Source organism: Topomyia yanbarensis, chromosome 1 (assembly GCF_030247195.1).
Source record: "Topomyia yanbarensis strain Yona2022 chromosome 1, ASM3024719v1, whole genome shotgun sequence".
NCBI classification, from domain to species: domain Eukaryota; kingdom Metazoa; phylum Arthropoda; class Insecta; order Diptera; family Culicidae; genus Topomyia; species Topomyia yanbarensis.
Window position 1 is genome coordinate 151,566,337 of NC_080670.1, and position 27,790 is coordinate 151,594,126.

The following is a 27,790-nucleotide window of genomic DNA, read 5'->3' on the forward strand; positions in this document are numbered from 1 at the left end:
GTTCCCTGGCACCCTATCAGTGGGAAAAAATCAATAAGCCTATCATTAGGCCCCCGTCTTCCGAATCATCACTTTTATTCTCCCAACTGCTATGCTTGGCGATGTTCTAAGATGTCACTAAATACCAATTAGGGACCATTCATTAATTACGAAACGCTTTTAGGGGGGTATGGTGTACGACAAATTGTGACATATGGGGGAGGGGAAGTAAGGTAGAACGTTACGTACCATGTTTTTACTGAACAAATAAAATTCCAAAAATTTGTTACGTAATAGGGGAGGGGGAAAACAAAGTTTGGCAATTTGTTACATGGGGGGAGTCGATTGTGGACAATTTTTGCGTTACGAATGGTCCCTTACTTGCTTGGGGAAGAACACCGAAATTTCATGGATTGAAATTTGAAAAGGTACCCGGGTATCCTGTCTAAATGACAAAACAGAAGTTCATTCGAGTACATTTCCGGTTAACTAGAAAATTAACCAAAATAGTTGGTTTCAAGAAAAGCACGTTTAAAATTCGAGCTCAGGCATCGTTTAAAATTTTCGCTAAGTAGCATCGCGGTAGACTTAAATCTTTGCCAATTTCCATTATTTATCGCATCAGTTTTAGGAGTGCAACAATATGGTCTTTCTACAGTTGTTTAACCCCTTAAAGCATAAAGTCTGGAAAACTCGTGAATGTAGGTCCATACAAGTAACTCCATCTAAGCTTGAAAATCACCATTCTTCTTCTTGATTACGAGGAATGCGAAATTCGTTTGAAAGCGGTTCGAATGAATAGTAAGTCCATTTAATTTTTCTATCGTAAACGAGAATACGAATCATTTTCATTCGAATCTCGCATTCGTCGTAAACAAGAATGAGGGTGCATATGAAAACGACCGGATGAAAAGTTATCAAAACAAACGAAACATACAAGGGAAAGCATGATAAAAAATGAAAATAAAGGTATTTTTTCAGTGATGGTTATAATTATAAAATCATATTTGTTCATTTCTGTAGCTTTTCTTTAGAAAATAAAACTATGCACATTCTTTACGTTTCCTCTCTTTCTCTGGCTTCAGCTTCTTCAGCTGTGTTGTTTTATCGCGCTTAACTGTGTGGAGTATATGTTCTCATCCATCTATTGATACAAATAATTGAATCAATACTATCTTCTGGCGCGTTCATCTAACTCGTTATTTGTAATTTAGTTTGCTACCTAACAAAAATATTACAAAATGTAATGTGTATTTCTATTTTCTAATCAAGCAAAAAGACCTTGCTTAGTTTAAAGAAAAGACAATGAGGAATATAAGAACTTTATCTAGCGCGTGTTTCGTTGCGAATACGTTGCAATTCGTTTTCAGATAAATCTTCCTTCGACGTTTGTAAACGCTAGCAAACAGAATATTAATAGTAGGAGGTAAAGGCAAATAAACAAAACAAATTGGGTTATCCTAGAGATTAAATTATATCGCGTAAATAAGTTATAAATATCTTTAAATTTCAGTATAAATCGTCTCGTCTTTGCGTTCCTAACTCACTTAACTCACTGTTGGTGACCGTAGATTACCTACGATACGAAGTAAAAATGCATTCTAGTAGCAAAGTATAATTTTTCGATTTTTTCAGCCGAAAATTGCTCGAATAATACTATTCCGCATTGTACAAAACAGATTGTTTCCTATGTGAAAAATTAATATAATAATATAAGCGATATACATAGTTTCTTTTCCTTTTGTTCTCAGAATAAAGGAAAACCATTGTCCCTGCGCCTAAACGTGCTGATTCTGCTCTGAATATTTGATCTATTAAGTTCGATCATTTATTCCAGCTATACAGACTTTCGTCATTCGAATGCTAAAGGAATCAATTTGCAAAACGGAAATTTAGTAATATGTTCATACTAAAAATACAAAAAAAAACTAGTAAAGAAACCCTACTTGCTACATGTTCCACGTCAGCACTTATCTTTATGTATCTTTATAGTGAACTTTCTTCACTTTCGCCTCTCACTTTCAGATGTTAGCTGTCACTCGCATATAAATATCACTTTTTACCACGAATCCACATACAAATATTAAATAAAAAAATATTGATAGTTAGTCATAGGGTACAATCGAATCGAGGAATTGTTTGCCTCACTTAACCAAACTTAAAAAGTCTACTCAACGTTGCGTTGATGATGGTCTACTGGTTCTCCTTCGAGTAGTACAAGCAGATGTAATAGTAGTAATAGTAAATGCCACAGTAGTAGATTGACAGTTGAATGCAATGATACCAGCAGCTTTGCATCTATGGGTAGCATGTGTGCAGTTGTGTAAAACATGTGGCATCATATGTTGAAATTTGTAACTATCGAGGTGCGATTGTGTATAGGTTGATTGACACGGTTGTTTATTATGCCTGTGACGATACAGGCGTTTGACAATAGGGACACTCGCGTTGTGTTGTTGCACATGAATCGCACAGTACATAGTGATTGCACGGAACGAGTGTCACAGAGCGATTATTTTCCTCGCACTTCATACATTTAGTGGCCGTTTCGAGGTATAACACTTTTTCCACCTCTTCGATTTCGGTGCGTAATTTGGCCTAGTTCGTGAAAAAAGAAAAAGATGAATTTCTAACTCCACGCGGCAAGTATTGGTAATACTTACTTGAATACTCTTCAATTTTTGAAGTGGCATTCCCCTGAGGTCACTGGTACGGTAGTTGTTCGTGCAATTTCCACCTATATTCAAATGCTCTAGTTTTTCCTTAAGGGCCTTAACATGTGATAATGCTTCGTCGCGTTGCTGCTCGGCTATTACCGTCTGAAATTGATCATTTGTTTAATTATATAATTAGAGCTTCTGATAAGTTTTGATCCAGTAAATATTTCATTTGTGAATTGATAGCTGTATTCCCAGAACTCCATAAAAATATAAATATGCGATAAATTAGTTTTATGAAATTCTATGCGTATTAGGGTGTTTATGGAACCTAGTAAACTTGACCCCATCAATCGAGAACACCTATTTTTTGGCTCCATTAAGTATCCCGAACAGCTGTGCAAAAATTAGGATCAATTGATTATGACCCGGCACTCCCATTGTGTTTGAAATATACATGGAAAAAATTTTTTGCATTTTTATTTTGAAAGCCTACAATTACCCCGCATAGTCCAAGAAATTCCTTATAAGGTTGAAATATGGTGTTCTAGGAAAATGGCATAGCTCTTCAAACTTCGTTGCGAATGCGAATGCTAGCTTGAAGATCCTTGCGTCCGAATATTGTAAAGCAATCCACTCTGGCTTTTCGCTATTCGGAATATTAACAGCTGTCTTGATGCCTTATCTACGATGGATGATGTATGTGGTTTGAACGTTAGTGCCGAATCCATCATGACTTCGAGAACCTTGGTGTGAGACTATCTTGGAATGCTCGACTCGAAGAAATGGTAGTTAAACTGGATTTAATGGTGTTTCCGCGCGAACGTATTGATTGAGTGTTTAAAATCATTCTGTTTGGATCACACCACGTACTAAAATTGTCCAGTTCAGAAATTCAACATCCTTTTTACTCGTCGAAAAATCTTTATGTCGTCGGCGAAAGAAAGGTGAGATTTTTGTAAATTGATATTGACGTCATTAAAGTAGACGGGGAATATTAATGGGCCGAGATGGTTTCCTTGCGGGATGCCGGACAGAGCAAGGAATGATGCAGATGGAACTTAGGATAAATACTGTTTTGGAATTACCTTCCTTCAAGGTAGGAATCAAACCAGCGTAGAAGTTGTTCACGAATGCCGAGTTTGACTAGCTTCGCTATTGCGATAGCATAGTTAATTATGTTGAAGGCCGTAGATAGATCCATGTAAATAGCATTGATTTTAAATCGGCCAACGAATCCGTTGAGTACATATATTGTGAACGAGAGCAAGTTGGTCATTGTCGATCGTTTAGGTATGAAACCGTGTTGGTTGTCTGCAATGTAGTGTTTGCAATGAAAAAATATGGCATAAAACAACCAGCTCGAATAGTTTTGATACAGCACTCAAATACGAGATTCCGCGATAATTATCAATGTTCAATTTCTTTCCTTTTTTATTTATGTTTTTCCTTGTGGATTGCTTTTCAGCAGGTAGAGAATTTCGCAATAGTGCATGAGAGTTATGGGCCCGGGGAATTAGATGCTTTCAGCTTGGAATTTGCTGCAAGAATGGAGACCTTATCGACGTAGATTCGGTTGATGGTTCGTCCTAGAGAAGGAGTGCAATTGACGACGAAAGCGACTTATTGTTCTTCGTACAAAACGCTTGAAAATTTGGCGGAGAACAGTTGGTAAATTTTCTTAGTGTCGATGCCTAAAATTCGATGGAATGACATACAAAATGGTAAACCGGATTCTTTCCGCTGTTCGTTCATATGCTTCCAGAAAGACTGGGGCTTATATTTCAGTTGACGCTCGACGTTTCTCTGGTGTCTGAAAAGGCGCGTCTGCTTTGCTGCTTGTATTCGTGGTTGAGTTGAAAGTTGTGGTTTCCTAATGCAAGTGTCTTATGTTTCGAGAATTTTACAAATGCAGCTCCTTTAGCAGTTAATTTGATTGGACGGTTAATTGCCAGTGAGAGTTGAACAGTACTAATTGTTCGCTTTGGAACACTGTGGTCATCGCTGCATCGTTCGTGTCGTCATTGTTAAGATTTTCGTCTTGTTTATAGCGTTTCAAAAATCTTGGGCGATAGAGTTTGTGACGTCTTTAAAGTTCACTCCTAGGTTACCAGCGAGTGCGAGATATGATGACGCTTAACTAAAGGAGTCGGAGCAATGCAGCAGTATGGAGCGTAATCCCGGGCACCCGTCAGACCAGGCAAGTTGAGGTCGCCCAGTCAATATCATCCAGTCAGGGCACCGATCGAGGTGATGAAAGAAATGGAGTAAAGATGTACATCCATCATGCTGAAACCACGAATTCTATCATGTAGAAAATTCACGACCGGCAAAAACAGATTGCGATCGGCAAATTTCACTGCTAGCCACACTTGCTGGGAGTTCGCCCACCGGTCATCGTTGATCACTCGTGTTTTCATATCATGGCGAACAGCGATAAGCACACCACCACCTGATGTATTGTGGTTTTTGAGAGCGTTGCGGTAACAGCGGGAGACATCGATTGTTGAATCAAACATCTGACCAGACAGAGTATGAGAGCCTCGGTCAAGGCGATGACGGCATAACAGTCTCGGTCAAGGCGATGACGTCATGGTCACGCGTAAATTGCTGTAAATTGATGAATTTAAGCAACCAACATGTTGGTAGTAAACCTCGATGTTATTGGAGGACGGATCAGATTCAGCAGAGAGCGAAGCCATGTTGCCGTTTTGAGCGCGTTGGCAGTTGCTCTCGTGAATCCTTCGAACAGTATCGCGACGACTGACGGTCGCTTGGTCGACCGTGCTGGGGAATTCGAGGTATCCTGAAGCAACAGTGTCGCGCTTCAGAATGCGATCATCGTCAGCGAGAGAAATGGTTGATATGTGGTCACAAAATTTCGGAGCAAGAGATAAATTACTGGAAGCGAAGCAGATGTATACCTGCCATTTGTTGCGAGTGGGAAGTCCCTTTAACCCATCCCACACACAAGACCGGGACGACTGATGATCGCTGGCTGCGGGGGGGGGGGGGGGGGGGGGTGGTTAATTCGTTTTTTTCTGGACAAAGGACAAGCAACCTGCTTATTTTGAAATATGGTAAGAGCTTGGGATACATATAAGCCACAAATTCCTCCAAATGAAATCAGAATATGAAAACATTTCCAGCAAATGACGAAAATTTAACTCAAAAACTAATATTTTCATTTGAAAATATGTCTCCACTACACCCCCTTCTAGCAAAAAATTATACAATTTGTTAGAGACAGCTGTTTTTTGCGCTCGGCTGGTCTTACATAAAGTAGAGGTGTGCGCCGCGCCGCTGATTTCAAGTAAAAATCGGGGCCACGTCGGCGCGCTTACTATTTTTACCTGCAATCGCCGGCGCGGCGCACACCTCTAGCACAAAGCATATAAAATTCAACCGCAACCAATTGTGTACATACCTTCCTATTGCTCTCTTCCATCTGTGCTTTCCACGCCTCACATGCATTTGTCGCTTGCATAACCTGTTCCTCCCAGTTGATCATTTGTGCATTTTTGTTGGCAAGTTCATCCCGTAATCGACCCATATCGGATGCTACCAGCGGTGACATTGAGTATGGATGATTAGAACTAGAGTTCTTGGATGCAGCTGCCATCACTGCTGCAGCTGCATGATGTTGCTGCTGTTGGTGTTGCTGAACAGCTGCGGCCGCTTGTTGCATGTGATTATCGAACAGAAGGTTCGTATTATTGTTGCTAAGTTCATTGTTAAGCGAGTTAAGTTCCGATATTCGACTGTTGGTAATAATAAAAATACTAGAATAAATATCAAGTTAAATAATTTTTGACAAACAAAAATTACCTAAGTTCCGGACTAGCTGAAAGACCTCCGTCGCCACCAGTCAAAACGGGCGAAATAATATGCGACTGAAAGAAAAGACTATCGTTACCACTGTGACCGAACGACGTGGCAAGCTTCGGCGCAGAACTGCTGCCAATGTGATGTGTTGCGCTATTTCCGAACATTGCATCGTTTAGTCCAAAAAGGTTAGAGTGTGACGATGGACTAAAGTTGTTGCTTAGTGAACTGCCAGGGATGTTAACAGGGGCAGAAGTACCTTGAAGAAGCCCTAGAAAGCAAAATAAATCAAGTCAAATACGATTCTGCATAGAAAAACTGTATGTTTGAACGAACCGGAGATAGAGTTGCCCATGGGAGAGCCCGGGATATTAACCGGTGCTGAGCTACTCGCGAGTAAGCCGGAGGAAGCTATTCCAGCTGAAATTGAATTGTCTAGTCCATGAATGGTATCACGCCGCGTTAGATCATCTTACGTGTTGGATGAGGTGTGATGTAACACATTGGTAGCGCACGTGAAAAGTGGACAAGGATAACAGAAAGAAGAAAAATGTTTGAAACAAAATAATACCGATAATCTATTCCAGGGGGCATTTAAAACGATATGAGGGTGCAAATTTGACAGATTTCATAGTTTATACTTACAACATCCACCATCCAAAGAGGAAGCTATGTTTCTAAAATTGAATGTCAGACACATGCGTTTCCGTTGTTCTTTTTCCAGTGGGCCCATAGAGAGATCGTTGTCAATTGCCAATAACTGTAGAAAAAATAAAGCAATTATTAGTTTGTGTCGGTATATGCCATCCAAACAGATCTAATAAAAGTTTTACGCGATTTTCTTAATAATATTCATTTTTTGTATCTAATGTGTCCAATTATAATTGATTCTGATCAACTGATTGCTATGCTTTCAGATCATTAAGAGATCCAATACTATGAATGTTGCAATACAAAAGTTTCTCATTTCATTCCTATTATATTCGAGCATAGATTTGTTATTGTTGCCCACAGTACATTCTGTTTTAGATGACAGTTTTGTACTTGCACTAAATGTGGAATAATCTACTTTTCGTAAACCCTGCTAAATAAAATTTTTGAAGACAGCAAAGAAAGCGCCCAATAAAATAAAATTATTGACTCATATCACTGGTACAAAATATGTAGTCAGAATTGTTTCGCGAGTGTCTCCTGCCCATGTTACCATAATTTAATTGATCACATACTTTAAGATGCTTATGGCAGTAATACAATCAAATGAATGCAGTGATTACAAAATTTGAATAGCGCCGCACTCGTTGCTAAGACAGCAAGTCGTCTGTGTTTGGCTTACTATTGTAAAGGTTGGAAAGTCTTTTATGCCTTATGAACCACTCAGTTTGTTACATGTTATGCAAAACTATCGCGATAACAAGTAGAATCAAGTTCTTTCAAAAATTAACAGAATTGCGATTACAGATAAAAAGAATTGCGACTACGGTTAAGTAAATCATGACATCTTTGCTGTGCTATTGGCTCTAAAGAAATAATAACATTTCTAGGTTGATACCTGGGAATTTCAAACCGACTGCTACCGAAATGATTAAAATAAGTACCCAGCGAATTGTGTTGTTGCCCAAAATTCTACCGATTTTAAATCAAGTAACTAAAGTAAAATTATGTTGCTCAAAGTCTGTATAACGCGTAAAATTCACCACAATCCTCAATTTTCGACTCGATTGTAAATAACCAAAGAATGAAACGATAAATAATTCGAAGATATGCAACATATTTGTCCGCTAGTTTTGTTTTGTCCCCCACCTGTGCCCGCAGCTCCGGCGTGAATTCCGGAAAGTTGTTGGATAGTAGTGAGCTAGCAGCGGTACCACCGTTGTTGAATAGCGTAGACTGTAAGCTACCGATACCGTTGTTGACATGACTATGAGCGCTACCATTGCAGTTGGCAACGCCTATGAGACTATTACTATGTTTTTGTTGTAGCTGTGATCCAGGTGCTTTGTTGTGAGAGCTATGATTTGAGCCGAGACTGCTAGTGCTCGCGGATTCACTACTTTCTGCGCTACCGTTCTGCAGCAGCTGGAAGAACGAGTGAAAATTCTGCGGTTCAAGTTCAAATGGTAGATTCTCCTGCCGTCCTCCGTCGAGATAGCTTAGTACACTCACCGCTAGCTCGTGTTTATCCTTTTTGCTTAGTGGACAGCCGAGACCCCCTCCCCCACTATCGGGGGGTAAAACTGACGATATCATGTCACTAAGTGCGAGGGCCTGGCTGTCCAGATCACGACCCATTTCCTCTGCCAACACGTAAGCTGAAAAAAAAACAAATACAACAGTTATTATTCTTTATCGCCTAAAACACTTTCGAATGTCTTACGTTCAACGTGCGCAAATGCACAAAACACTGACCGCGGGCAATATCCGGCTTGTTGTACGTCATTGCACTTTGTTGATTTGTAAATCTCCGGATGGAACTGTTGCTCAGTACGTGTATGACAGTATTGACAATTGTCTCCGGCTTCACAATTTGCCGGCTCGCCCCATTCTTCACCATGCTTTACATTTGGGCAAGGTGTTGATCTGTGGCAAAAGAAATTCAACATATTAACTGATAATCTATTGAAATGAAATCATTTTACCTGTATTTATACTTCCTAGGACTGCGCCTCTTATCTTTACTATTGTGATACTGTGGGCAAGCGTATCCTTGTCGACACAGGCGCGGAGGTCGCTTGCAGGGTTCTGTCTTATAGTTTGCCAGAACATAGTTGGTATCTTGCCATTTTGGATCTTCATTCATTAAATTTCGCTCCTTGTCCAATACGTTAGGGCCATTCAGACACTCTCCGCTAGCTTCGGCTGCTTGCAGAGCCTCTAGTTCTTTGATGTCATAAACCGGTGGACGCTGATCGTGAATCCCGTGGGCAAATGCGCAATGATGACCATTCTTCACACAGTATCCACGTGCATCTGTGTCGTGTACGCACATGCACGTTTTGTAGTAGCGTAAATGATACCGCCTTTCGGTGTCGCCAGCTGTACGGTGTAAGAATGGGCAACTGTAAAAAGGAAAAATAGAACAAATTGTAGGACAGTGTGTTCCATAACAAAGCTACATAGCTTGAGTTCTTTTATTCTGCATTTCAACCATTTAATATTTTTGTATTATATCGACTGTCAATTGATGTGAACAAACCAACAGTGTGAGTATCGTGTGTAAGTGTAAGTAACAAACCAACAGTGTAAGAATCGTAAATGAAATTCTGACTACTGTGGGATGCCACCTGATTAACCTGATTATATGCGCAATGTTGTTTTAAAACAACACTGCGAAACTCATCTCAAAACTATCACACTGACGTATTGAAGCTATGAAACCATTTTCACAAAATTAAAATGAATGCGCCTTTAAAGATTAACATATGCCGCATAAAACGTGCTCGGTTTCAAAATCCAGGCATTCGAGGCCAGAGTAGATGAGCACAGTCTAAGCTCACTCCAAAGTACTTAACTACTTACATAGCTTAAGATGCAACTGAAGTCAAATCGTTCAAGTTGGAATCGGCCTAAAAATGTGAATATCTCGGAAACTAACATGTGCAGGTTGATCCAATTTGACGTCAAAGTATCATCCAAAGCAAGAGTAAACCGCCATCTAGTAATAGATCAAACAAAACCTAAGCGAATTGACCGTTCGAAACATTTGTTGTTCTCAATATATATAGAAGAAGCATTTGTGTTTTCTTGAATGAAAGTTTTCAATCGATGCAGGGTCCAAAACTACCAGTCTCATGGCTCATTAATCTTGTACATCTAATGAGTAAAAAATCCTTCAGTTTTAATATCTGGTGTTAAGGTCGAGAGTAAAATCTAAATCGATGTCTTTAAAAATCACGTGCTGTCATGGATTAAAACTAGCTTCGATATAGAATGTCGTTTATCGACATCGGGAATGTTTTATACTATTGAAATCTGAAGTAGCTTACATTTGCATTCAGAACTATTTTGACCTATATTGCAAAAAAAATATTTGTTTTGGTGTGTCTGACTTTTTAAAAAGATACAGTTTTATCAATATTCATTGACAGAACTGGAAGAAACATTGAAACGTTGCATTCTAAATATTTGTTTGATTCCCTTGACAGCTTACACATTCTCATACATATGTATTTTATTTAAAATTATTATTAATTAATTTAATTCAGAAAACAATTAATACTGAAAAGAAGGTTGAATTTCAAAGAATTAATTCGTAATTTAATTGCAAATTAAAAACATTCCCAAAATATACCATGCAAATTTTAAAGAAGGCACATCCATTTCATTGTTTTATTGTATTTTTGTATTTATTTATAATTCCTTTGATTTATTACTGCCCAAAAGAAGGCTAAATATCAATATCTGAATGTATTTCCAAAGAACTAGCAATGTATTTCCAAGGAACTAGCACTGTAAAAAAATTTCAGAGAATAGTTCATATTCACAACATTCCACAAAAAAATCTAAAAAAGTACGCATATTTTTAAGAAGGCAGCAACTCATAAAGATACACAATCTGTAAAATTCCAAAAATATTCTGGAAAAAAAATTTTTTTTTGAGAGTTGTCCTACTGTCCTACTGGAGCTGTAGAGCTAGGTACTCGGAAGAGCTCCCCGTCAGAATCACGCACTACAATTGCAGACGAGACAACTAAAACACTGTTTTAGACCAATTGCAGCGGGCCGTGATTCTGGATTTGCTATTCATTGTACGGTTCAGGTATGTGCGGGCGTAGGGAATTCGCGACCGTGCGTATCATCGCGAAGGGCTCAAGCATTTGTACTTTTACGTGTTCGATCACGTGTGCATTTCTATGTCGCGTGTGCTAACGTGTATGTAACTTCGCGCGTATAAATTCTATTTTATAACCGCGTGCCTTTCGCATATTCGCGATGATCGCGCGCGGACCGTGAATCTTATACCTTATCCTTGGTGTACGGCTCAGATGCTAGAAGAAAGTGAGATCTTCCATATCACTAGAGTTTCCAGCCATGTCGCCATGGAACGTGTTGTCTAGTGGATATGAGCTTTACTTTTTGATTGGTCCTACTGCATTATGGACCTAAGTAAATGGACAGAAGATAATGGTTTCCTGACGTGACCGATTCATGATCGCGCGATAAAGTAAACGTTTCAGCACTTACGAAGGTGGTGTGGATGGTCGCGAAGGCCTCAAGCATTTGTATATTAACGTGTTTGTCACGTGTATGTGACTTCGCGTGTAATCGATTTTATAATCATGTGCCGTGTATTCTTGAATGATCGCGCGCGGACCGTGAATCTGATGCTTAATTTTTAGTGTATGGTACAGATGGTAGAAGAGTCAGTTTTCCCATATCACCAGAGTTCCAGGTCATGTCATGTCATGTGTTGTCTAGTGAATATGAGCGTCATTTTTTCATTGGTTCAACTGAAGGCATTAGTCTAGACTGCTAGGACCGAGGTTGGACTTCCGGGCGTGACCGTTTCATGATCGCGCAAGTGGTGGTTTAAAGCTTGAGACCGCGTTTAGAAGTTTATGGGTGCTACGTTCACTAAACTACCGGGGTGTTTTCATGTTGACGAAATCACGGGCGTAAGTATGTGTAGATTATATCAATTGCATGTTCGCGTTTGTGACTAGGTTTGTTTTATCGCGAAACCTACGAGCGTTCGTACGTTTGTACCTATATGAGTATAGATAGAGTATAGTAGAGATATACTAATAAATAGAATCATAACATGCCGAATAAAAAAAGATGCAAAGGGCTTGATTTGAAGTGTATAAATTGACCGATACTATTTTGGTGTACATGTATGTAGCGGATATATAGATGTAATTAAGGAAAATAAAATTACAAAAAAAATAATACGTAGTAGTACGAAAGACTACAATTATTACAAAACGACAGCTAATAGGTTTCTGCTATTGTATTTTTTAAGTTAATGCAAGTATTAAGTTAATTTAATTATTAAATTAAGTTAATTATTAAATTAATTTAATTAGCCTATGCACGATGTCGAAGTCGACCGATAAATGGACACACAATGACTCTCACTGTGAGCCCCGTCCACGAATACCGCCATCAAATTGTGGAACAATGTTTGAAAACACGGCATACAGCAGAAGTCCACGTCGACCCGCCAGTCGGCCACGTCATCGCGCACAGACTAGCGATTGAGCGTTAGTATGCGCAGGTGCAGAGTATGAAAAAACATTAAACATAAAAAAGGCGCATAAGCCCCTCGGTCTCCTCGATGCACCACTATCGAGGGGTAATGCAATAACCATCTTACAGCAATTGTCCGTCAGAGGTTATGTAGCACTGATGCACGCAATATGCTTGATGATGTTGTTTGCAATACCGTCAAACCCCTCAACCTTGGGGTCATTCCAGTAAGATAATTTTTGTACACAAAGTAGCTGATATAATAAGGAAAAACTAGTGAAAATTTCAGATTTATCGATAAATTAGTTCCGGAGATATCGTGATCGCCGCGAATGAACTTTTCAACAAAATACAACTCCGAGCTAATCGAGTTTTACTGTCGATGCAGCGAGTCAACTGTACAGCGTATCAAACACCACGCACCGCCTATGAGTGGTCAATGAATAGCTGTAACTCAAGTTGTAGTATTCCAATCTTAATGAAACTTTGAGAAAATTTTCCTCAGCGTATGTAGTTTCAGAATATCTAATTTACAAAAATTCGATTTTTTTCATGCTGACAAAATTGTGTAACCCCGTAAGGAAAAAATTAACAAAAACAAACACCAGTTTAACCACTCTAACTTCTCTAAACGTATTCAGCAAGAGTATAGGAATAATATTAACTTATTGATAATGCCTGTTCTGCGTTATTGCTTGAGTAATAGGAATTATTCTTAGCACGTACTCTATATATAGTAGGTTGGGCAATAATGGGTTAAATAAAACTAGAGTTTGTTTTTTTTTTCAACTGTTTATTTTCTACGCGTACCATAAAAAATACGCAGTATCTGCGCTGTCAAAACTGCCCTGTTAGTATTACTCATACCATCTTTGTAAATCCAAATATTTTATATCATTTGAAATAATACTAATGTCTCAACAATAATAAATGTTTAATCAGTAAAAGATACCATTTGAATGTATCAATTCTGAAAACCCAGATATTCCTGTATCTCATATAACGTATAATTATGATAAATGTTTTGCTCGTGTAGGAGGATTACGGAAATGTTAAGTTTGTTCCTACTGAATCGAGACTAAGAATACTGGCAAATACAACTGAAAGGTCAAACTGAAAAGTAGCAAACCCTTCTGCAATGAATCGGAGTGCATTTCCGAGAGCACCTGTAAATTCGTTTATTTCATGATTTACGATTGCGAATCATTGCATTGATGTAAGATTCAACGAATAAACCGCGCCACCAAACGCACACTCTTTTGGAACCTCTCTATCTAATATTCCTTTAATGCAGATTGTCTACATCAAACACTATAAAACCAGCCATTGAGCAAAAATAAACTTGAACTTGAGCAAGGCCAATTTAAAACACGGCCTCTATATATGCAAACGGCTACTTGTTAGGCAAACCATCAAACACAAAACAACGACAAACGACGGTTGTAGCGAACAGCTATAATATATCAATACAACCGAAACAACCAATGTTTGTTATATTTTGCGCCGCATTTTCACTTTCATTTTGCCAAACATATGCCACATCACACCGGCAATAGGGGTGTGACAGAGGGAGCACCAACAGTTTCCAACACACCTCTGCACAACCGGTCGCTAGCTGCACCAATATACATTAGAAGCTGTGGAGCCGCTTGTTTTGAATAAATTGTAAACAGCGAAATTGTTGTGGTTGGGTGAGAAGAAAAATAAGACTTCGAAAGTGTGCTGTTTCGTGGAATGTTATGCCATGAAAAATAACACTTGGTTGTCTTGAGAACTATTTGCCGGCAGAAACGTCCACCGAAAATAGTTTCTCAGATTGGCTTGTTTCTCAAATCGAATCCAATACTATACTACTTTGCCAATACATATTGAGAATGATTTGCTGATTGAACATTTTTTAACTTTTTGACTGTTTTTTACTTCAACCACCGGTAGTCAGACTATTGTCTTATAGCGTTTTCGTTTATTCTTGGCACCGGTTTTCGAAAAGTTCACGTTATAAATTTACTAATAAAAACAAATGGTAAATTTATAACATCCCCAAACCCGCTTTGGCATTTTTCAGCAAACTATTGTGTCCTCGGACACTGTCTGCTCAATAGAACACAGAAGGAAACATAATAGGCAGCATTGAGGACCTTAGTTAATAACAATCGCGCACGGGATCTTTCTTGTAAAGGGTGCTTTTAATATTTTTTTCAATCGCGATTTTTTATGACTGAATTGACATATCAACATCGTTTTTTTTTAATTGTTCAGTTTTCTTTATAATTTTATTATGCCAAAAATATACGCTTGAACAACGTATATATCTTCAGACGAAGCTCATGATCTGTATATGGGATAGAGGAACCCGGGGCTATTCGGACCTATCTAAGCAAATCGTCTTTCTAGGTAGGTAAATGTGAAAGAATTTATCGGTCAAGCTTTGAACATCGTTGCCTAGCACTATTATGGAATGATGCAAATGAATTTTTATGGCTCCAAAATGCAGATGAGGCATCAAACCAACAATTAGGAGTTTGAGACATCAACGGCATTTTGGAGCCAGAAAAATTCCTTTGCATCACTTCATGATAGCACTAGGCAACGATTTGCAAAACTCTGCATTTTTTCATCCATTTTTTTTTTTTTTTCTACGGGGCAATTCAAACCGTCATTTTTTGCAATGGAATTATGTTTACCTATGAAATCTTTTTTTTTTCTCTAAATATTATCCTTTAAGAAGCAAAACAAAATCGCGTTACAAAATTAATCTGGTTTATCACAGCTGTCGATTGGCGCATCCTGTAAAGTGCCTATTTTTACCATACTAAGGAGGGTGTCTCAGTAATTCATTAATTACTCGGCCTACAATCAATGGAATGCGTACAAATTGTTATCAACAGCTTTGCTTCGTTGTTAAGAACTAAGATAACACAAATGCGCTACAACAGTGAAATTGAGCGCAGCGAAAACTTCAATCGAGTGCCCCAATTGTTGCGCTACCTTTTAACTCAATGCGTTGAACAAAGATGGCAGACGCTGCTCTAAGCAACAGCTTCAAATAATAGAAACATGGCGAAAATAGGCTCATTACCCTATTTCTTTGCTGTGGCGTGTGCAATCGTATACGCAGACACAAGCCACTAGCAAGCGGTGGTTAAAGAAATATGTGCAACAGTCAGAGAGTCTTACGATTTTCTGAGAAATCGATGGGGTCCGAATTACCCCAACGGTCCCAATAGCCCCGGATCATGCTGTTAAATAAACTAAACTGCATGTCTAATGTGTTGAGCAACCAGAGGAAGTTCTATAGGACCCATCCCAATAAACTGACTGTGTGCGTCAAAACGAAAACTGTCTTTGTGGTCGTAGGGGAATTATGGGTAAAACCGACACTGTAGGTAAAACCGACACCCCACAACTTTCCCTAGAAATCAAATTTTTGTTCATTTCATAATAATACTTTATTATTAGTACGATTGTGTAGAGTGTTTGAAGACAAATTGTATTTACGTTAGTACATCGAATGAAATAAAAATAAACAAAACATGCGACAGCAGCGTTTATACTCGTCAGGATGTAAGATTTTGTTGGTAGATTTTAAGGTTTTAACCGAGCAAAAGCTTTTCAAATTACCACTTTTTAGTACCTATTAATCGGCCTTTCTTATGATCAACTGGGTGTATTGAAGACGAGTTGGAGGTATATTTTTTATTGTTTTTTAAGAAAAAAATGTTCGCTGTTGGGGTAAAACCGACACCCTTTCGTTAGGGTAAAACCGACACGCTGTTAACATATGTTGTGAGTATTTGCGATTCATTACAAAGGGCTGGGATCTTTTGTGACACCTCAATTACACTATTAGCGTACTATAGTAGTAGAAGAGATACACAGAAATACTTTTATTTTGTTTTTTTAGTCATATAAAAAATCAAAATTTTTAGTCAAAAGTCTCATAAAAAATCAAAATTTTTGAATTTTTTTCTAATCAGATTCTATTGAAGCTTTTGCTATTTCTGCAAAAAGCTCATCAAACCGAATTTCTAGCGTTCTTTTGGTTTGTCATAGATGAACTTTATCACAGTGTGACAATTATCTTTTGTATGCCCCGGTATATCGTTGATGATCAGAGTCCCGAAAAATCTAAGTCTGAATCAGGTAGTTTACTAAAAAAGTGCGTGTTACTTATAAATTGAATGAATCCTATTAGCAGAATGTAGAACGCTTGCAAATCTTCTCTTACGAAATAAAATGACACTGAAGGTTGCAATGATGTGCGTAAGGATTACTTGGAAATAGCCATGCCAAGAAGTAATCCTATAGCATAAAATACTCTTATTTACAATCAGTGCTGAGCTCCCTCACGGTACTGATGGCAAACCAGCTAGACAAAAGAGAATGAAACGGTTAGCAGTTAAAGCAGTAAGCGATGCTTTTTTGAGTTACGGTTCTCATTCCAATGAATTGACAACAGTCAGACGGTTCTCTTCTGAATCTCTCACTCATTGGAATCATTATTGAGAGGAAGGGAAATTGACCGTGGTTTTATTAACAATATAAATACGGTTATGACGGTCATCTTATTACAAACAACGAGCTAGAATTAACAAACAGGCGGTTTCACATAAAAAAGCTATGCATAAAAGAAACTGAAAGGTGGAGAAAAAATCAACAAAGCACCGCATGCTGCCTGAATACAGTACACTGATAATATTTAGTTTACCATACCAATCCAAAACAAATGGTACTCAATCTGTCTATCATTTCAATGCGTTCTCTCTCGCACGGCTTCTGTGAGAGATAGTTAACTGAAACACTATCCGAGGAAAATGGAAATGAAATAACGGTCATTTTTGTGGTGATACGGTCACTTCATATTTACCGTCACAATTCAAAGACCATCGTGAGATTGCACAGCACTGTTTATAATACTACGCTTTCGAACTCTCTTCCCCTCACTACATGATGAAGCTGCAAAAAGCACATATTTGCATCACGCATACTCACACTTTATTAATCACGCATATACCACATTTTTAATAAAGATAATGACTTTAATAAAGTGGAGAGAAAATAAATGAAAAGGGGTATCTTACCCCTATGGGGTGTCGGCTTTACCACTTTGTTTTCAAAGTTTTGCAATCTATAATTTTTAATGAAATTAATTTTTTGAAGCGCTGAAAAAATATTGCTTTATTAAGAATTTTCTGAAGAATTCTGCTTATAAATTATAATTTTATTGGTTTTGTGGTTTTGTAGGGGAATTATGGTTAAAATCGACACCTTGAGCTTAACACTTTTTCTGGGTTGCCACAAAACCAATAAAATTATAATTTCTACACAGAATTCTTCTTCGGAAAATTCTTAACAAGGCATAATTTTGTCAGCGCTTCAAAAAATTTAATTTTATTAAAAATTATTGGTTGCAAAACTTGGAAAACAAAGTGACTTTTTGCAGGCACTGCGGGTAAAACCGACACCCCATAGGGGTAAGATCGACACCCCCTTTAGTTTATTTTCTCTCCACTTTATTAAAATGTTTGTATTTTTTAAAAATGTGATGTATGCCTGAGTAATAAAGTGTAAGTATATGAGATACAAATATGTGCTTTTCGTAGCTTCATTATGTAGTGAGGAGAAGAGAGTTCGAAAGCGTAGCGTTATAAACAAGAGTATTTTATGCTATAGGATTATTTCTTGATAATGATATTTCCAAATAATCCTTACGCACATCATTGCAACCTTCAGTGTCATTTTATTTCATAAGAGAAGATTTGCAAGTGTTCTACATTCTGCTAATCGGATTCATTCACTTATAAGTGACAAAAACACTTCTTAGTAAAACTACCTTTTCCAGTCATGATTTTTCAAATTCTGATCATCAACGATCTACCAGGATACAAAAGATCATTGTCTCATTGTGATAAAGTACATCTATGACAAACCAAGAGAACACTAAAACTTCGGTTTAAGGATCTTTTTGCAGAAATAGCAAAAGCTTCGATAGAATCTGATAAGCAAATTTTTGCTGGGGATGTTTGTGACACTTCAATTACACTATTAGCACACTAAGTCATAGCAGAAATACACAGAAATACTTTTATTGTGTTTATTTCTTAAAAGTCTCTTTAAAAATCAAAAATTGGTAAATACAATTAAAAATATTGAATTTCTCAAACTCGTCTTTAATGCACCCAGTTGATCATAGAAAAGGCCGATAATAATAGGTACTGAAAAATGTGGTGATTTGAAAAGCTTTTGTTCGGTTAAAACTTTAAAAACTTCCAACAAAATTTTAGTATGAAAGCTGCTGTCGTATGTTTTATTTATTTTTATGACATTCGGCGTACTAACGTAAATCCAATTTGTCTTCAAATGCTCTACATAATCATACTAATAATAATGTGTCATTATGAAATGAATAAAAATTTGATTTCTAGGGAAAGTTGTGGGGTGTCGGTTTTACCCACAGTGTCGGTTTTTCCCACAATTCCCTTACACGATTAGAATGCTGGATTCATTTTTCCCCAATTTTTTGTTATCGTCCTTTTTGAGTCAATTTTTTACAGTTGTAATGGCATTTAATTAGCAAGGGAGGGGCTGGAAGTATATTTTTCAATATTAAGAGCCATAGTACTCAAGCGCGCAGAGAAAATGATCATATTAGAAATAATAATATTAGGACTTTGCCTCAAAGTATACAAAATTGTTGAATCGAAAAAAATATATCTTTTCTTCGAATAACAGTTTTAAAATATGAGCTTAAGAAACAAAACTAAAGCTATCCAATTGAATGTGAAAATATCATTGTTGAATATAATTTTGTTCTTTATGCATGTTTCAATGTTGCCAACTATACGTGTTACGATCTCTCTGCACTACATCTTACTTGCTATCTAGTTTTAAGCAATGAAGAGCGAAATTAGGAACTGGCGCGATGACAGAAAACAAGACAACAATCCTGTTGTAATTTAACATTTTCAGCATTTGTTTTTCAATGCAAAATAAAAGAATTTGTGGCAAATAGATTAGTGTATTATTTAAAGTAGCCTATTTGAAGTAATGCAAAAACTTTGTTTCAAAGAAACATATGATTGATTCAAATAAGAAAATGATTAATCTACACAAAGTCGTTGCAGAGATTGATTGTAGAAACAACAAACATTTGCTTTGAAGCTTACAACAAATATTTTGGATTCAAAGAAAATTGCTATTAGGCTCTGAGTCAAAAATATATTTTGTTGAATCCAAAGTGGAGTTCAAGGAAGAAAGTTTAGAAAGGCGTGGAAGAGGGTTATATGAACAAGCTTAGAGTTTCCCGACGACTTTAACTTTTTGTCTTCTGCCTCAGGGATCAGGATATTTTGGCATTTGAAATGCGAATCACGTGAATCTGTGGCATGTTATCATTTTCCTTCAAAAATTATGTTGGAGACAATGTCAACATCAATGGCGAGGAATACGGTAATGTCGAAAAGCTGATGCTATCTTGTGATTTGACGTCCTTGGAATACTTTTCATGTTCCTACCTTAATTTTCTCGTCGGTACCGACAAACAGCAAGCAACAGATGAGCTACAGGCCATTTCATGTTGTCTAGTGGATATTGGAGTTATTTTTTTCTTAATTCTTCAGTTTTTTTGTTTCTTTTTTTATTAATTGACATGGACCTAGATTGTTGGTACTGAGGACGTGCCCGATTCATGATCGCGCGAACGCAGTAGTTTGTAGGTTGACGCTTGAGATCGCGTTTGTAAGTTTATGAGTGCTGAGACGTTCACCTTATCACCGGGGTGTTATCATGTTCGCGATATCGAGGACGTAGGTGTGCGTGAGTGGTCACGAAGAGCTCAAGCGTTTGTATGTTAACGTGTTTTTCGCGTGTGCTAATGTGTATGTGACTTCACGTGTATACACTCGATCCTGTGACCATGGTTCCATTTACATATTTGTGGTCCTGAACGATCGTGCGAGCCGTGAATCTGACACAAAATTTCAGTGTGCGGTTCAGATGCTAGAAGGGAGTGAGTTCTCTCGTATTAACTGTAGTTCCCGGTCATGTCGCCATGGAACGTGTTATCTGGTGGATATGAGCGTCATATTTGACTGACCCAGCTGAAGGCGGGTGTAGAATGGCAGTATAAGACTCAAAAAGAAGAGATAAAAGACAATAGATAAGAGATGTAATAGATTAGATAGGCGCAAGATACAGCTGAAGTTATGATCATCGTATAACAAATATACATTAGTACTTCAAACGTTAGTACTTCCGCGAGTGATCGAAGCCTGTCGAAATTGCATATTGAACCAATTGTATGAGTTTGGAGTAGTACAACACACTCAACGTGCAACATAAAGAGACTAAGATTATAGTATGATCAATGCATGTAAAAATAGTAAGCACATCGGCGTGCCGCCGATTTTTACCTGAAATCGGCGGCGCGGCGCACACCTCTACGCCCATGCAGGTCAATTCTGGGATGGGAAGGAATGTCAGTTCAACACTTATGACTAATGGCCGAGGAATTCTCAAGTGTCGCAGAATAGGATTGGTGTTAGTAGGTAAGGAGATGAATCAGGATATATCTTGGTAGATATTGCGATTTAGCCAAAGATAAACTCAAGATTACCATGTTCCATATATAACAGTCATAATTCATGGTCCACGCAATGTGAATCAGTGAACCAAGTAATAGCAAGCGTATGCTAGCCCCTTGAATATAAGCGTCGTTACCGTCCAAGCGCTAAGGTAGAAACACCATGGATACCTCCGAAGCATTAGTAAACAATAAACAATCCTACGATTTTTTTTTGTTCCATGTCTTTCAACGAAAGCTTTAAAAAATTCGCGTTTTCTGGATACGGTTAAAACAAGTATCATACTACAGAAATATCATTTATGTAATAAAAATGAGGTCCTTTTTCGGTCCCGGAATGTGTGGAAGGAAGCCGGCGAAAGCGTAACGCTATGCTATCACGGTTTCAGACCTAATACTGTTGCGTTTCACGGCAAATCGCTTCAACAATTTAAATTTTAAAAACTGTGTACTATGACGGTGACTGATCGAATCTCTTATAATTATCCCACCAGTGTCGAGAATTATCATAATAAAAGTACATATCATAGCTCTTTTCAATTTTATTCCAGCGTCAGAACAAATGAAATGCGATAAATGTTTGTCAATAATGTGATGTTGCTATGTATCCAACGTTCACGACGACGTCTGCAAAGACGTCATTTGTTCAATTAGCAAATTGTCACTTTGACAGTGAACCGCATTCACCAAGGGTCACATGTGAATGGTACATGAAAAAAGCGTGACCATTCTATCTTGAGTTTATCTTTGATTTAGCTAAGTACTCACGCGCATTGTCTTTTCATTTTAGATCAAAGTTTTCAAATATTCAAACCTCAGTAGAAATATGAATGCCGTTCAAATAGGCATTTTAATAATTATTCTTCCGCGGAACGTTAAATAAAAGGATAAAGCCGCGCGAAGTATAATAGAGATCTATTCATCTATAGATAATATGATCCTAGCAATATGTACGAAGTCGCTCGCGATCAATTTCCGAGAATTTGAAACGAGCAATTTGAACTCCGAACAGCCGGCTATCGAGAGTATTGCTTCTTAATAACACTTCAATAATCATTTCCAAAGTTTGCAGTACAAAGAAAGTGCACAAAAAGTATAAAACATATCCCAAATGTGAAGAAATTCGCTGCGAAATGTTAATGACAAGTTGGTATCTCCACCCTCCCTATCATACACGTTTCTATAATTGAGTTAAATGCCAAATTGCAAACGGCATGTTTATTATACGTGATAAATATAATAAACATAGGGTTGCCACCTCTGGAGAGGCTTAGGCTTTAAACCGGAGATTTTCACTTACCTGGGGGGGGGGGGTGTATTTTGAGTGGAACTAGACAGAAATTGGAATCAAAGCGATTGCTCGGCGTTTTAGAGCAGTTTAATCGCTTTTTATTACTACGTTAGAGTAAAGCTGTAAATTTTTCACGTTTGAGAACAGTTTTGTCGGTTTAATCATATGTAATATTTCATATTTCACGTCTCCGAATAGAATAAAAAAGCACCAGCTACTCTCGCTGTGGAGGATAAGGGGAGCGAGCATTGCTCTCCCCCACAGCTAACAGAAAAAAGGCGAGCAAAGGAGGTCGGGCAGCGGCATCGCATGGGAAGCACTATGTGGTGTCGGTTATTCATCACCGTAGGTCGCAACAAAGGGGCATAACTCACCTCCCAAGCCAACAGTTAAGAGTCACTGCAGTAGTAGCAACAACACCCGAAGAACTCGTGTGATGTTGCTCTAGCCAGTTGGATTAGAACAAATCTGCCATACCTTGGTTCAGCTGGTGAAGCACCACTAACAGTGAAGAGATTTGGTACAATTGCAGCAAATTAACTTTTTTACACCATTTTGAGGGACTTAGCGGGATGCAACATTTTAATTGTAGCATATAGCGAAATATTAATTTCCTTAATTTGGAGTACATTTGATTTGTTTTTCATTCTCATTGCTTTGTGAAAGAAATCAGCAATATTTGGTGAACTCATCTTACTTAATTGGGCAAAATAAATCTGAACCAGAGTAATAGCTAACTTGGACTTTTTAAATATTTTGTAAAGAATAAAATAATTCTATAAAAATTGAAAGTATGCTTCTTCACACCAAACCCGGAGAAATTGATGTAAAACCCGGAGGCCCGGAGATCGCTCCCGAAAACCGGAGTCTCCGGGACAAACCCCGAGGGGTGGCAACCCTAACGGTCAAGCCAAGCATTGTGTTCTGATTTTTTCGTCAGAGTTGGTCAGCTTAGGTAAACTGTATTTGGTACATTTTATTATGGACGAAGGAAAAACTGAACTAGAATGTATGCTTCATTAAAAGAATTTGATCATGCATTTATTGTAGAGTATTGTAGTAAAAGTAAAGCAAAGCCAACTTTCTGGACTATATAGCAGGAAAGCAGTTGGTGTGGAATTCAATCATTGCTCAAACGTTGAAATAAACCCTTTGTTTTTTTAAAAGAACGTCTTACAACCTTGTACCCTAGTTTCCCACCCCCTCCCACAATAATTATATCAAGATCGAGATTTCAGAACGGAAGACTAACAAAATATTAGAATATATATGTGTTGACGTATAAGATCATGAAGAAATTTTCCTGGATATAATGACACATCTTTAATGAAAGCATAATCTAGCATTTGCTATTTCTAATTGCGTATCTGATATTGTTCATACGTCACATCAATAAAACCATAAACAAACTTCTACAAATGCGCATACACAAACACAGCAAAACTGGATTAGAAAATAAAGTCATGCAATAACACATCGTTTTGCATATCTTATCTAGTAGTATTGGTTGCGGCGCACACCCACTCTCGCTTTTCATTGCATCGTCTATGTTTACAGTCAGTTACTAGTCTACACAACCATTGAAGAAGTTTTACACTTGCGCACATTTCGGCAACAGCACCACTGCTAGACAAAGAATCATAAACAAAAACATTTTCACTTCTTTGTTGCGTACCTGCTTGTTACGCATCAGCGTAAATGCATGTGAGCATAAATATATCCCTCTAATCAAAAAACTATTGTTCTGTAAAGAACTAAGGTTTAGATAACAAAATAAACAATTTGCATGTACTATTGGAAAATAATGCGCTACGATTCATTACGGCTGTAAATATTAAAGCTAAAGCATGCGAAATTAAAATGGCGCTATCGCGCGCATTTTTTAATTTTACACTGTTGCTTTCACAATGATACTGAAGATATTTGGACAAAATAAGTACGGTTCGGTGGCATAAAAAACAAACCACGCGATATTGCATTTTGAATTTGTTTTTTTTTTTTGTTATCCATAATTCACAATCAATCGCTAATTGTTAAAATAACCAGCAACCTAACAAATACTTTTTTTATTGAAAACAGTAAATTTCATCTACCAAACAAAATGCTGAGTTCCGCGGCTTATCACTGAAATGTTCATGAACCATTAAATGCTTAGCACAAAAAAGGCGTACTTTGAGCGTGCCAGCAGCCATGTTCACTTAAGTCAGTTCGCCAAGTTAAAGACGATGCAGAACTAGTGCTACTATCGTAACGACACTCGGAAATCCTTCCCGGTCGAAATTCGAACGTGGCGATGTGTTTTTTAAATCAGCTGTCAAAGTCAAAACACTTTTTCGACTGTTATTCATTCAGAAACCCTTATTACTCATTCAATTGAATATCGTACAATAATATTCATTTTATTAAATAACTAGGAATATTTTTCATTGCTTGCTAAAATATATAGTTATTATTGCTCATATTGTGCTCAGATCTGCTTCGATGCGTTGTATTCGCTTCGTGATAAAATTCGGAAACGAATGGAAACTTGCATTGATGCGAGATTGCTTCGTTTATCTCACTGAATATTGAAGACAGCTGCAGGCAAATAATTCTAATGGCATTTCGTTTTTGACAGTGCACTACACCGGTGTAGTCTGTGCTACTCATTCTAATTTGGGCGTAATCAGTCTCCGGCATAGCACGTGGTAAAAATGAAAACGCCATAAGCAAATGGGCATCGAATATTTTCGACACTGTTTTGAATTGAACCAAATTACTTTGCATTTTGACCATATATAAACACTCTGTCTTCGTTGTGCACAACACTTGTATAAACAAGAAAGTGCGTGATAATCACAAAGTAGCCACCAATCCACTGGCACAAATGTTTTGCACTAACACAACTAACCCAACGATATTATGCAAGGGTGTACAAACGAGTGGGCAGGATACGGAATAAAAATATTTTGATTGCTTTATCTCACTCTAGCACATGCAAACAACGGAAGAGCAGTGGTGGTGATGGTATTCGGAACGTCTTTCATGCACTTTCTTGGTTAGCAGCGGGGTATGTGGAAATGCTGGAAAGAACACCTTTTCTCCGTGGGTCTTTTGGGGGCTGGATTGGAAAATTGAAATGTACATTTTAGCGACTTACTCATCTCCATCTGGACAAATTCCGGTGGTTTCATCATATTTGGTGCAATAGTTATCCGCACTATAGTTAAACGAGCCGTCCCGTCTACGCACAGGCCGACGGCGTCGCTGATTCATGAAGTGCCAATTGAAGCACACGAACGGTCGATGTTGGTTGCATTTGTGCTGCAAAAACGATGGGCACTGTTCAACACGAAATTCCTTCAAGTATCTGCAACGAAAAGTACTTTTGCTGTATATCTTCGGAATTGGCACACTTTAAGCTAGATTATGGGACACTTTCTATATACAGTATTGATTACTTACGTGTAATGATTTGGCTTTTCTGTTTGGGTATTTAACAGAGCTCCTTTCGGATCTGACGACGCCATTTTATGGTTTGTTTATTCAAGGTTCCGTAGAAAGCCGCATATGAGCGCTGTAGTGGCGTTGTTATAAATTAAAACGTCTGATGGCGTCTAATGACAGATTAGCGGAGACTCCGTAAACCCAGTCAAGAAAAAGTCGGACGAAAAATGCCGTACCGGTTCGGAATCCTGAATGGATTCAGTATAAATTTAAACTCAATCTGTTTTGGAATCGATAGTTACCTTTGAGACTCAGGATTTCGAATGGTTTGGCCGAGGATCTGCCCCAAAGGAAAGAAGAAGAGCGTGTCCGGATAAGAAAAAGAAGAGTGGCAGATTTGACAAGCGCAAAACAGATTCAAGATAATCTGCATAAGGTGCATGCATGTGTGTACAATAATATCACAGAGAACAGACGTCCATGTTCAGCATTCAACTTGTGTAAAATCTCCAACGGTTTCGAAGGTAGTTGGTATATCCAAACCAGGTGCGCTACTGTTGTCATGTTTTTTTGTGGCTGAGTTCGACTGAATTGACAACGGTTATTCTTCTACCCAGTCAAACTAGTCCGGAATCGGTTCGGACTTCCAGCATGAATTCCAGCTCAAATGCGTCAACCGATAGAGTCGGAATCGGTTGTTTTCTTTTAGCAAGATTCCATACTAAATCCATTCGAACGATTTCGAACCGGTTCCGAAATGGATTTGATGGATAGTTGGGATAGGTTGGTGTGGCGGCGCTAGTGTTTATCGTATATTAATTCAAATGTTTACACATGTTTTTTAAATATTTTTGTTCGATCATGGATGTCTGTTCTCTGTGATAATATTATTGGTGGCAAACGCCTTAGGAACCTCAAAAAGGCTGAAAGCACTAGTTTCTATATTCAAAACATTGCTTTAATTAATTTCGATTTTAATAACTCCTTTTTTCTGGAAGTAAAGCAATATTTACGCAACATAGATGTTGCCAATTGTAAAACCAAAACTCTCGCTTTACGTATGCCTATAATTTATCTGGTATCATCTTGGGTTTTCACGTCATTTGCAGTTTGACAAGACCAAAATTTGACAAGACAATTTGATGTTGGAACGGTCTATCCATGGGAATCATCATAAGAAGGGCAATCCCTCGGTTCGGCCGGGACACTTTCGGAAAATATCAGAGATTATAGATTTTTTTATGGCTCATGTACGTATACGTCACTTGACACAAATACCACAGAGAACAGACATTCATCTTCAGCATTCAACTTGTGTAAAATCTCTAACAGTTTCGAAGCTAGTTGGGATATTGCGAATCTTTTCTAAAATCCACATCGTGACATATCAGCCATGCGCCGCCAAGCCGTGCGCCGAATCACGCGCCTATTCACTTTGCATTAGTACAAGCGAAAAAACGATTTGACGTTTATTTTTGTTTCGTTCGCACTCATGTGTGAAACACAGAGCAACAAATCGACGAAATGCTAGTTTATCTCGGGATAGACAATATCCAAACCAGGTGCGCTACTGTCGTCATGTTTTTTTTGTGGCTGAGTTCGACAGAATTGACAGCAGTTATACCTCTACCCAGTCAAACTAGTCTGGAACCGGTTCGAACTTCGCATGAACTCCAGCTCAAACGCATCAACCGCCCGGTCAGCGTGGCAAGCAGAAAGTTAGCAAAAATTCAGCAAAGCGAAATTGATGCTGGCAGAGTTTCTGCGAGCATTTTGCGCGATTTGTGCGAGAATTCTGGCAACGAATTCGCTCAAATGCAACAACCGTTTCTGACAGAAGCGGTT

At 38.0% G+C, this 27,790-nt stretch overlaps 1 protein-coding gene across 7 annotated transcripts; it reads right to left on the reverse strand.

Annotated features, from left to right (window-relative positions):
- LOC131677514 (RING finger protein unkempt) lies at positions 1-26,028 on the reverse strand. Of its 7 annotated transcripts, XM_058957389.1 has the most exons (12): positions 25,964-26,028; positions 25,659-25,868; positions 9,098-9,517; positions 8,836-9,038; positions 8,625-8,770; positions 8,262-8,537; positions 7,107-7,221; positions 6,798-6,932; positions 6,465-6,732; positions 6,064-6,397; positions 2,643-2,798; positions 1-2,577 (listed from the first exon to the last, which is right to left on the reverse strand). In XM_058957389.1, exons 1-12 carry the CDS (start codon positions 26,026-26,028, stop codon positions 2,383-2,385), a joined length of 2,523 nt encoding a protein of 840 aa, XP_058813372.1. In that variant the 3' UTR covers positions 1-2,382. The 7 variants fall into 7 exon arrangements, with proteins under 7 accessions (XP_058813372.1, XP_058813405.1, XP_058813400.1 ...); XM_058957422.1 differs by lacking the exon at positions 8,262-8,537 and having other exon boundaries at positions 6,798-6,881; XM_058957417.1 differs by lacking the exon at positions 8,262-8,537.
- Between the last annotated feature and the right edge of the window lie 1,762 nt (positions 26,029-27,790).

Bases quoted from the DNA above. Each gene is read 5' to 3' on its own strand.
- LOC131677514 (XM_058957374.1), bottom strand. From the start codon at position 26,028: ATGGCGTCGTCAGATCCGAAAGGAGCTCTGTTAAATACCCAAACAGAA. The intron at 9,518-25,658 runs GTAAGTCGCTAA...TCCTTTTTACAG, and splicing joins ATTTGTCCAGATGGAGATGA to TTGCCCATTCTTACACCGTA. The intron at 7,222-8,261 runs GTGGGGGACAAA...TTTTTTCTACAG, and splicing joins CGCCGGAGCTGCGGGCACAG to TTATTGGCAATTGACAACGA.